Raw genomic sequence first — 11,859 nt, forward strand, 5'->3', positions numbered from 1 at the left:
CCTAAGGGTCCCGAGGGGGCTGCAAAGGCATCTCAGCACTGAAGTACCACTGGAGTGTCCCCGAGCAATATTTCCCCACCGCCCTGGGGACACCTTAAAAAGCATTGGAGGGAGGGGTCACTTCCCCACCGGATCCTCAGCTCCGGATGTCCCCAACCTGTCCCATCTCCAATATCCTTTCCTACACCGGGACGCCGCAGCCCCCACGTTCCCGATGCCCACCCCTGCTCCGGGAAGCGCCGTTTTTGGTGGCCACAGCGGAGCCCCAGCTGCGGGTGGGCTTGATCCTAATGGAGACCCGGGTAGAGGAACGGGGAGGGGGCGGGCAGCTGAGTCTCCCTGGGATGTGAAAATCGTTGTGAGTGATTAGAGCTGTTCCTGTAACGAGCAGAGCAATTAACGGCGCCTCGGGAGCCGCGGAGGCCGCTAATGTGTGCTGGGGGTGGGGGGCAGCTGGGCAAGGGGGGTCCGTGGTGCTGAGCTGCCTGGCCGGGGGTCCCGGGTTCGGGAGAACACGTGGTGACATTGGAATCTCGGGATGCGAGGATATGGTCAAGAGTCCGGGATATAATTGTGATATATAGTCTGGATCCAGGGATGCAGATGAGAATCCAGGGATATGGGGGTGATGCAAGGCCAGGGATCCCAGGATATGGGGGTGATGTATGGCCAGAGACCCTGGGATGCAGGGGCACACATGGCCAGGGATCCTGCAGTGTAGGGCTGGGCTGTCTGGGATGCGAGGGTCACTCATGCCTGGGATGTGCCCAGGATCCCGAGATGTGAGGATCCTGTGTGCCCAGGATGGGGGGGGGGAATGGCTACCTGAGATTTGGGGACGCAGGAATGATGAGTCCCTGGGATGCAGGGATAATGTGTGCCCAGGATGCAGGAACAATGCCGTGCCTGGGATGTTGGGCACCACCCCTGGGCTCTGCTCTGCTGCCAGCAGCTGCTGCTCCGTGACCACCCCCTCATACACCATCCCAAAGAGCCCTGTCCCAGCTCCCGGATCACTGTGATCTTCTCCCGGGACCCCTCCCACTCATCAGGCATGTACACTGTGGGTGAGTGGGGATCACCCCAACCCCATCACTGTAACCAACCCCATCTTCATCCCATCCTCATCTCCATGTTGTCACCATCCTAGTCCCTGTCCCCGTCCCCATCTCCATCCCACTCCTATCCTCATCTTGATCTTCATCCCATTCTCATTCCTATCTGAATCCCATCACCATCCTCCTCCCTGTCCTCATCCCCCTGCCATTCTCATTCCCATCTCCATCATCTCCATCTCCACACCATCCGAATCCCATTCCATCTCATCCCATCCCATCCCTGTCCCCTCCAGTGTGACCCCAGCAAAGAAAAGGCTCGGTGGCTCTTTGGGGTGGCCCCTGCCTGTCCCCACATTTCCCTGGTCCCCACATCCCCTCACCACAGAGCAGCTGTCCCTTGGTCAGGAGATCCCTTTGCTTGCCCCACCCCTGTGGGACAACTCGGGTCAGGCCTTGCACCCACGGGTGCCACAGAGCTCTCGGGGAGGGGACACCCTGCAGCACCAGGACCCTGCTGAGAGGCTGCACCAGGATGTCCCCAAAGACCCCTCCCCATTCAGTGCTCTGTGTGAGCAGCCCCGGCAGTGCTGCTGTGCCAAAACCCTCTGGTTTCTGGACAGAAGAGAAAAAAAAAAAAAAAAAAAAAAGAAAAAAAATAATTACTTTTTTTTATTTTTTTCCCTTTTCCGTAGTTGACTCCACGTCCAAACTTCCTGAGAGCAGCTCCAGCCCTCCCTCCGCTTCCGACGGCCGTGCTGCGCCATCCCGGCCGGCCAGGCCAGCCCCGTGTCGGGGCCGCTGCGCCCTGACCCTGCCGGCCACCGCGGCCCCCGGCCAGGTGAGTGCCACTGTCCCCCGCCCGGGCCACCCTGGGGCGAGGGCTGGGTCGGACGGGCTGCACCGTCCCCTGCTGGGTGCTATCGGAGGGGACGGTCCCCAGCGCCGTGGGGGACAGGGGATGGGGCAGGTTCCAAGGTGAGGGGACAGCGGATGGGGCGAGGGACGGTGCTGCGACACCCCGCGGTGACCCCAGTGCTGACCCGGACTCTTCCCCTGTCCCTGACTTGTACCCGTGCCCCCATCGCCCTCACCCAGCCCCATCCTTGTGGGTCCGCAGAGGAAACGCGTCAGACCCCGGGCTGTGGCAGAGGAAGCGCCGGGGCAGAGATAGCGGCTGTGGGGCGGCCCCAGCACCGTGTCCCCCGCAGGGACAGGGCAGGACTGCGCCCTGGTCTCCTACACTCACCCCACAAACTCCTTTCAGCCCCATCACCAGTGGGATGCTTCTCATCCCACCCAGGGAGCTCTTAGGGACACCAGTGGGGAGAGGAGCGCCGGGTCTTGGGGTTTCTCTTGACATTATTGCAGCCTTGAGGGGGGCCTTTCCCGCCGCTGAGCCTCACAGTGACGAGCAGATGGGACATGCCGGCACGTTTTGATGGCTCCTTGCTTTTCCTGTCAGTATCTCCCCGTGGTTCCTGTTTTTCCCGGCAATGCTGGGACCCCCCGGTCCCTCCACATTGCTGGAACAGGGGATGAGGCTGTGGATAAGTGGGGCACAGGGGAGAGCTTGGGGTTCCCTTGGCTCTCTCCCCCTCAGCAGGGTCCACGGGAGGGAATTTTGGCAGCGGATAAGCAATTAATTCCTCACTGCCGGGAGTTGAAGGGAAATGGGGGGAAACTTTCCCACTAACAGTTTTTCCACCCAAAACCGGATGCTCTGGCCCCAAAACGCAGCGCAGGCTCTGGTGAGGGGGAGGATGAACCCAGGGAGCTGCTGGGGCAGCACCTTTGGGGTGTCCTATGGCTGGAGCAGCAAGGAAGCCCCGGTAAATCCAGCTGTGCTGACCAGGAAACCTCTGTTTCCTCCTTGGCACTCGGCAGTGCTGCCCTGAAACACTCATCCCGGTAAACAGCACGCCCGGCACGAGGGGCTCGGGGGTCTCCAGCCCTCCCACCCTGGCCTCCGGCTGGCAGCTCTCCCAGAGCCGCCCCGGCAGAGCCGGACCCTCTCTGGGTTGAGCAAGAAGCTGCTGGATCCAGGAAACACAACTGGGAATAAACACAGAGCGGGTTGAAGTGGGGCCACGCGGCGCCGTGCCAGGGGCTGGAGGCGCCGTGCCCAGCCCCACCCCGGCACCCTGGCACCCCGCGTTCCCACCTCAGGCAGCTCCCCCCCTTAGGATGGGGTCTGGCAGGACAGGTCGGGGTGATGCCCCGGGGTGTTTCAGGGTGCTGGGATGAGGCTCCGTGGGGCCACCCAGGCTGCTGAGCGGCCGTGCCTCAGTTTCCCCTTGGCACAGGTCAGCGCTTGGGGAGCAGCGGGGCCGGGGCCGGGGCTGTTTCTCTGGATAGAGGAATGCAAAGCCAGCCCTGCAGGGAGGTCGGAGCTGGAGCTGGGGCCGGGGGCGGTGGGTGGGGAGCGGGAATGTGCGGAGGCACGGAGTGAAGCTGTGGTCTCTCCGTGCAGGATGCTGCTGCGGGCCGCGGTGCTGGCGGTGCATGCCGGGCTCCTGGCTGCCCTCCGCCCCGGAGACCCCAATGTCTGCAGCTACTGGGAGAGGTAGGACTGGGGTGACAGGGGAGGGGGACGGTGACAGCGGTGGGGTCTCCCAGGACCTGCAGTCACCCCACATTCCCCCCACCCTCAGCTTCACGGCGCCAGTGAAGGAATCGTACACCAAACCCCACGTCGTGACCTCCAGCGAGCCCTGTCCAGGGGGGCTGGGCCTCTCCCTGCCCTGCCCACAGCAGAGGTGGGAGCACCCCCAGCTCTCCAGAGCCCCTCGGACACCGCAGGGTGTCCTCAGGGTCGTGGGGGGCTGGAGGGACATATCCCACTGCAGGGTGTTCCCAAGGCTATGAGGGGCTGGAGGGGGAATGTCCCAGCCCAGGATGTGGCAAGGACAGTGAGGGGGCGGGAGGGGGCTGTGCCCAGGGCTGGGGAGGGGCTGGAGGGGGGTTGCCCCAAGGCCGGGGGGGCTGGAGCAGGGTTGTGCCAAGGGGCCATGGGGAGCTGAAGGGAGATTATCCCAGCACAGGGTGTCCCCAAGGCCCTGGGAGGACTGGAGGGGGGCTGTGCCCAAGGCCAGGGGGACTGGGAGGGCTGTCCCGGTGCAGGGGCCGAGGGGAACAGGACAGTCACTGTCCGCTTTGATGGCCCAGGGTCGTGTACCGCACCGAGTACCGCCAGGCCATCCGCACCGACTACCGGCGGCGCTACCAGTGCTGCCAGGGCTACTACGAGAGCCGGGACTCCTGTGTCCGTGAGTGGGGCCGGGGGTCAGGGGGCTGTGTCCCACCACAGGTGTCCCCAGAGGTCCCTGAGGACACTCTCTGCTTGGCCGTGTCCCCCCAGCTCACTGCAGCCAGGAGTGTGTCCACGGCCGCTGCGTCGCTCCCGAGCTGTGCCAGTGCGAGCCGGGCTGGCGCGGCCCCAGCTGCTCCAGCGGTGAGGGATGGGGGGAGCTGGGCAGAGCTGGGGCTGGGGACCCCCAGCCAGGGGTGGCAGATGGGGGGAGCTGGGCAGAGCTGGGGCTGGGGACCCCCAGCCAGGGGTGGCAGATGGGGGGAGCTGGGCAGAGCTGGGGCTGGGGACCCCCAGCCAGGGGTGGCAGATGGGGCAATGGGTTCCCCTGGAGAGCCACGGTGGGACACCCCAGAGATTAATGGGTTTGGGGATGGAGATGGGGCTGGGATCTCGCCATTCCCATGCATGGAATGGGAATGGAGATGGGATGAAGATAGGGGTGAGCTGGGAATGGCGTTGGATGGGGAGAGAACGGGATATCTGTGGGATGGGGGTGGAGAATGGGATGGGTCAGAATGGGGATGGAGGTTTGGACAGAGGTAAGATGGGGATGAAGAGGGGATGGGATCAGGGATAGGGGATGGATGGATGGATTGGAATGGGGTGGGGATAGAGATGGGATTGGAATGTGGATGAAGATAGGAAGTGGACATGATGGGAATGAACATAGGATGAGGATGGGATGGGATGGGACGGGATGGGATGGGATGGGATGGGATGGGATGGGATGGGATGGGATGGGATGGGAAGGGAAGTACCACTGGTCTCCCCTATGCAGAATGTGATGAGCAGTCGTGGGGGCCGGACTGTGGACAGCGCTGCCACTGCCACCATGGGGCCCCTTGTGACCCCCTGACCGGGGTCTGCTCCTGTCCCCCTGGCTTCACCGACCCCCTGTGCCGCCAGCCATGCCCACCTGGCACCTACGGGCAGGGCTGTCACCTGTCCTGCCCCTGCCACCACCAGGCCCCCTGTGATGCCTCCACTGGTGCCTGCCTCTGCCCACCGGGGCTGAGCGGCCCCCTGTGAGTAGGGACCCCTCACTCTGTGCCCTCCCGTCCTCTGCCAGCCCCAGGCAGGGTCCTGCTCACCCCTCACCCCCCACAGCTGCGAGGTGCCCTGCCCTGAGGGGATGTCCTGTACCACCCCCTGTCCCTGCCAGAACGGGGGCATCTGCCACCCCTCCAGCACCAGCACCTGCGTCTGCCCTCACGGATGGATGGTAGGTGAACTGTGCCCCCCTCCAAACGTGGTCTCTGCCTCAGCTTCCCCTGCTGACCCTGGTGCTCCTTTGCAGGGGGAGATCTGCTCCGTGCCGTGCCCCCCCGGGCGCTTTGGCCCTGGCTGCCAGGGCGAGTGTCACTGCCACAACGGGGGCCACTGTGACCCCCACGGGGGACAGTGCCAGTGTGCCCCTGGCTTCACTGGAGAGAAGTGAGGGGGGAACTGGGCACGGGGTGGGGGAAAAGGAATGTGGGGAGGGGGTCTGAGGTGTTGGGGGGATGGAGGGGAAGGAGATGAGTGTCACCTGGATCGTGGGGGCAGGGATGTGGGGGCACTGGGGGCTGGGAGGGGCTGAGGACTGGAGATACGAAGGGGTGGAGGGGAGGGGTATGAGGGGCACGGGGAAATGGGGATACAGGGGATTGGAAGGCCAAGGGGATGAGGGCAATGGGAGGGGACACTTGGGGACAAGGCACTTTGGAGTGGGGTTCCATTGTCTGGTAGAAGGTGGACAGGGAGGGGGCATCCAGGGACAGGGCACAGGGGTACCACGGATGATAGGGGATACATGAGGATGTGGCACATGGGGACAAGGCCACCACAACCCACTGCTGCTCCATCCAGGCCAGGCACCCCCAGCTTCCCCAGTCTGGCATGCAATGAGCTGGATGGCCTCAGCTTGGGGCTAGGGGGGATCCCAGGAGCCACCTCAGCTCTTGGTGGGGCTGTGTCACCACCTCTGCCCCCCGTGCAGGTGCCAGGAGCGGTGCCCAGTGGGGCGGTACGGGCAGGACTGCCAGGAGAGCTGTGACTGTGCCAACGGGGGCCAGTGCTTCCATGTGGATGGGGGCTGCCTGTGCGAGGCCGGCTTCCAGGGCAGCCGCTGCGAGGAGCGGCACTGCCTGCCCGGCCTCTACGGCCTCCACTGCGAGAGCCGCTGCCTCTGCCACCCCCAGCACAGCCAGAGGTACGAGCCCCATCCCACCCCAACACCCCTATCCCACCCCAGCATCCCCATCCCACCCCAGCATCCCCGTCCCAACACCCCCATCCCACCCCAACATCCCCATCCCAACACCCCCATCCCACCCCAACATCCCCATCCCATCCCAACATCCCCATCCCATCCCAACACCCCTATCCCATCCCAACACCCCTATCCCACCCCAGCATCCCCATCCCATCCCAACATCCTCATCCCACCCCAGCATCCCCATCCCACCCCAACACCCCTATCCCACCCCAGCATCCCCATCCCACCCCAACACCCCTATCCCACCCCAGCATCCCCATCCCACCCCAACACCCCTATCCCACCCCAACACCCCTATCCCACCCCATCATCTCCATCCTACTCCAGCATCCCCATCCCACCCCAACACCCCTATCCCACCCCATCATCTCCATCCTACCCCATCATCTCCATCCCATCCCAGCATCCCCATCCCATCCCAGCACCCAGCACCCCTATCCCATCCCAACACCCCCATCCCACCCCAACATCCCCATCCCACCCCAGCATCCCCATCCCACCCCAGCATCCCCATCCCACCCCAACACCCCTATCCCACCCCAGCATCCCCATCCCACCCCAGCATCCCCATCCCACCCCAACATCCCCATCCCACCCCAGCATCCCCATCCCAACACCCCTATCCCACCCCAGCATCCCCATCCCACCCCAGCATCCCCATCCCATCCTGGCACCTCAATTCCACCCCAACACCCCCATCTTATCCTGGCACCCCAATTCCACCTCAGCATCCCCATCCCATCCTGGCACCCCAATTTCACCCCAGCTCCCCCATCCCACCCAGCTCCTCCCACCATCCTTGCCTCCTCCACCATATTCATCTCCCATCGTCCTCATCTCCCTCTGCACCAATCTCACCCTCCCCTAATTCCTTCCCCACCACACTGTCCCCCTGCACCCTCACCCAGCCAGCCAGGTACTGGCTGCATGGCGAGGAACATTTAATCCCCACCTGGGGCAGGTGCTTTGTGCTCCTCTGTTTGCAAAGCCCCTTCCCAGCACAGCCAGTGCCCTGCACTGGGAGCACTGGGGTTCTGAGCATGCACCCCCAGCTGTCACCCGATGCTTGGGGAATGTGTTTGCCTCCCTGGCTGGGCTGGGCTCTACTGCAATGAGAGCTGCCCCCATGGCTACTTTGGGCCCGGGTGCCTGCAGAGCTGCCTCTGCCTCCATGGGGGGGTCTGTGATGGGACCACTGGCCACTGCCACTGCCCCCCTGGCTACACGGTGAGGGGCATGGCGGGGAGAGTGGAGGTCTGGGTGGTGCTGGAGGGATCGTGGGGCTCTGGATGGTTCTGGGGGAAATGGAGGTGTCTGGATGGTTTGGTGGCTGGGCAAACATGGGGCCTGGGCATCCCTGAGGGAAACATGGGAGTCTGGGCATCCTCAGGGATGGGATGGGGGTCTGGTTATCTCTGAAGATCTGGGCATCCTTTGGGGGGACAGAGTATGTGGGCATCCTTAGGGGGCAACTTGGGGATCAGGGCAACCCTGCGGATATCTTGGGGTTCCCGTGGGGTTTTGGGGTTGTCCCCTTTCCCTACAGTTACCAAGAGAAGGTGGGTGGTGTCCAGACACGTGGGTCCTTTCCCCGGCCCTGGGCAGGGGTCCCGTCTGTCCTGAATTCTTGGTCCCCACACCCAGGATGAGCACTGCTCCTCCCTGTGTCCCTCCAACACCTTTGGGATGAACTGCTCAGGGCGCTGCTCCTGCCAGCACGCCCTCGCCTGCTCCCCACTCGACGGCTCCTGCTTCTGCAAGGAAGGTGGGTGCACACCAGGGTCTGGGGGGTCCCTATCCCCACCCCCGCACCCACCCCACTGTCCTCTCATCCCACAGGCTGGCACGGACCTGACTGCTCAATGCCATGTCCTGCTGGTACTTGGGGTCCCAGCTGCAACCGGAGCTGTGACTGTGCCCATGGGGCATCCTGTGACCCCCAGAGTGGGACTTGCCACTGCCCCCCAGGCTGGCAGGGCCCTCGCTGCCTGCAGCCCTGCCCGGTGAGTCCTTCTGGCTGTGCTGGTGCTGCTGGCACTGGGGTTCGGTGCCACCACCCTGCGCTGACTGCCCAGCCTGTCCCCATGCTCCAGAACGGGACATTTGGGGCAGGCTGTGGCGAGCGCTGTGTCTGCGCCCACGCTGATGGCTGTGACCCAGGGACAGGAGAGTGCCACTGCCTGCCCGGCTGGACAGGTAAAGGCGACTCCAGGTGTTGGGAGCACCCCACTGTGCCCTCAGCCATGGCCTTCATCCCTCACCGTCCCTGCAGGGCCGCAGTGCAAGCAGGGCTGTCCGCACGGCTCCTGGGGCCGGGACTGCCTCATGTCCTGCTCCTGCCGGAACGGAGCCTCCTGCTCCCCCCAGGATGGATCCTGCACCTGCACCCCGGGGTACCGCGGCCCCACCTGCCAGCGCCGTGAGTGAACACCCCCCAAAACTCCGGGTTGCTCCCAGCCTGATCCTTAAGCCCTGAGCTGAGCCCAGGCTCGTTCCTGTCCCCCCAGCCTGTCCTGCTGGCCGCTATGGCAAACGCTGCTCGCTGAGCTGCTCCTGCGACAATGGCTCCTCCTGCCACCCCACCAATGGCTCCTGCCTCTGCTCCCCAGGCTGGCGTGGTCCCCGCTGCTCTCAGCGTGAGTGGGGAGCAGGGGGGAGCGAGGAGTGGGCAGCAAGGTGCCCCTGATTCAGATGGGGGGGTCTGGAGGGAGCAAGAGAGAGAGCTGCCCGTGGCCACCTGGGTGACTCCTGTGCAGTCCTGGCCTGGGCAGTACGGAGCCATAGAGGCCCCTGTGGACCTCCATGGTCCTTGTGGCTGAATGGAACCAGTATGGAGCTAAATGGTACCACTGTGTCCCCAGCCTGTGCCCCCGGCACCTTTGGGCTCCAGTGTGAGCAGCTCTGCCACTGTCCCCACAACGCCACCTGTGACCCCACCAATGGCACGTGTCCCTGTGCCCCGGGCACGACCGGGCCCCACTGTGAGGCTGGTGAGTGGGGGCAGAGCAGGGGCTCCCCGGGTTCTCTCCCCCACCCTAAGGACTGACACTCCTCCTCACCCCATAGGGAATCCTGACCTGCCCTACACCATCGAGCCAGCCCCCCCTGCAGCCTACAGCCCCCTGGGCATGGTGCTGAGCCTGGTGGCCCTGGGTGGTATTGCTGCTGGCTGTGGTGGTCACAGCCCTGTGCTACCATCACTGGCAGAAGGGGAAGGAGCGGCGGCACCTGGCTGTGGCCTACAGAGCAGGACAGACGGACACCTCTGACTACATGGTGCCAGGTCAGCCCGGCGTGGTGGACACGTGGCCCCAGCCCCGGTGGCCCTCTTACACCAGGCTGACTGCTGTCCCTGCAGATGTACCCCCAAGCCACCATGCGCACTACTACTCCAACCCCAGCTACCACACCCTGTCCCAGTGCCCACTGCCAGCCCCCGGCCCCCAGGACAGAGCCAGCTCCCTCAAGGTATGGCAGGGTGTGGCACAGGACAGCATGGGGCAGCATGGCACCGCTGCCATCACCTTCGAGGCCAACCTCTCCCCTTTTTGGGCTGCAGGTGCCTGGCACCCAGCTCTTCCCCAGCATGGAGAGACCCTACAGCTCTGAAGGCAATGCCACGCTGCCTCCTGACTGGAAACACCTCGGGGCATCAGCCCTGGGCCCCAGGGGTAAGGAGGAGGGTGGGCAGCACCAGTGTGGATCTTGGCCAGAGTGCTCAGGATCCCCTGGGAAGGGGCTGGGATGGGGTGTGTGGAGAACTTTCATGCTGAGAGGAAAGATGAAGCAGAGGGGACCCCAAATCTGCTCTCTTAACAGGCAGGCAAGTGGAGCGGAGCTACACCTACAGCCATGGCCTGAGGAAGTGTGAGAGCAAAGGTAGGAGTGGGATGGATAGGGAAGAGACAGGGATAGGATGGGGAAAGGATGGAGATGGGGTGGGGAAGGGATAGGGATGGGGAAGAGATAATCTGGGTCTGGGGCAGGTATGGGAAAAGGGTTGGGGATGGGATTGAGTTAGGGATGGGATGGGATGGGGAAGTGACAGAGTTGGCTGGGATGTGGAAGGGACAGGAATGGCCTGGGCTGGGGAAGAGACGGGGCTGGGATGGGGAAAAGGCAGGGGTGGTTTGGGGATGGGTTGGAACAGGACTGGGTTAGGATGGAGATGGAGAAGGGACAGGGATGAGATAGGAAAGTGATGGGGCTGGGAGACACATCTGGACACAGCTGTTCCTTCTCCCTGTGCTCCCTGCCATGGGGGTATCCCCAACTGCTTCTCTCCCAGAGCACCCCTGGGAGGGGCTGGGGGCCAGCACCAACTCCCTGGCCAGCGAGAACCCCTACGCCACCATCAAGGAGCTGCCCCCTGCCATCACCAAGGCCCACGAGGGCAGCTACATGGAGATGAAATCCCCTGTCCAGAGGGAGATGTCCTACGCTGAGATCGGGCTCCTTGAGGAGCCGCCACAAGAGGGTAGGGCTGGGGATCCCCTGGGCTTGGTGGCCCTGGGCAGTGGGGACACAACCCCTGTGGGGAGGAAACAGCCTTGGTGACAGGGGGGGACATGACCCTGGTGTGACAGGGGGACATTGGTGATGGGGGCTTCATGACCCTGGGGGAAATGTGTCCCCTTGCAGCCTTCTCTTGTCCCCACAGAGAGTAGTCCTGAAAGCCCACCCCACAGAGAACCCCCCAGCCACTACGACTCCCCAAGAACAGCCACATCCCCTGTCACTATGACGTGCCACCTGCCCGCCACTACCCCCCGTCCCCACCGCTGCGCAGGAAGGACCGCTGAGGGACCCTGAGGACCAGGGACCAGCCACGAGGGGACAGAGGATCCCTGCGGGGACTGGAGTACCCTGGGACTGTTGCTGTCCCTGAACACGGGCCTGCAGGTGTGAATAAAGGGTGTTTGGTGTGGAGTGAGCACGTTGAGTCCCCACTGAGTGTCTGTGCCAGGGAACCACTGGCACTGGAACCATGGTGGGGAGAAGGGGGAGACTGGTGGGGTCCCAACGCACTGTGGGGTCACTGCTCCCTCCAGGGTGTGCATGAGGTGGGAACCCAAAAGCTTTTGGGTTCTATCAAAGTGTGGCAGTGCCCATTGGCAAGGAACAGAGCACCTGCAGAACAGGAAAAGGCTGATAGAGCCCACAGTGGGGTCACCTGTGGGCTTCCCAGGGAAGGGAGAAGCTCTGAAGTGCCCCAGGAGGAAGAAGGGGTCATC

General features: G+C 63.8%; 1 protein-coding gene across 1 annotated transcript; it reads left to right on the forward strand.

The window, feature by feature from the left end:
- Positions 1-1,745: 1,745 nt before the first annotated feature.
- Positions 1,746-11,580, forward strand: PEAR1 (platelet endothelial aggregation receptor 1). The gene is given in 23 exon segments (XM_088181083.1): positions 1,746-1,896; positions 3,529-3,621; positions 3,710-3,814; positions 4,224-4,324; positions 4,417-4,509; positions 5,147-5,393; positions 5,476-5,802; positions 6,347-6,559; positions 7,678-7,852; positions 8,270-8,390; positions 8,465-8,628; positions 8,719-8,821; positions 8,898-9,044; positions 9,133-9,261; positions 9,487-9,615; positions 9,692-9,777; positions 9,779-9,908; positions 9,984-10,093; positions 10,185-10,296; positions 10,445-10,504; positions 10,914-11,102; positions 11,286-11,333; positions 11,336-11,580. Coding segments are annotated over 22 exon segments (2,973 nt in total). The 5' UTR covers positions 1,746-1,896; position 3,529; the 3' UTR covers positions 11,428-11,580.
- Positions 11,581-11,859: the final 279 nt, after the last annotated feature.

This window comes from Sturnus vulgaris, chromosome 31 (genome assembly GCF_052056855.1).
Source record: "Sturnus vulgaris isolate bStuVul1 chromosome 31, bStuVul1.hap1, whole genome shotgun sequence".
Classification (NCBI taxonomy): Eukaryota; Metazoa; Chordata; class Aves; order Passeriformes; family Sturnidae; genus Sturnus; species Sturnus vulgaris.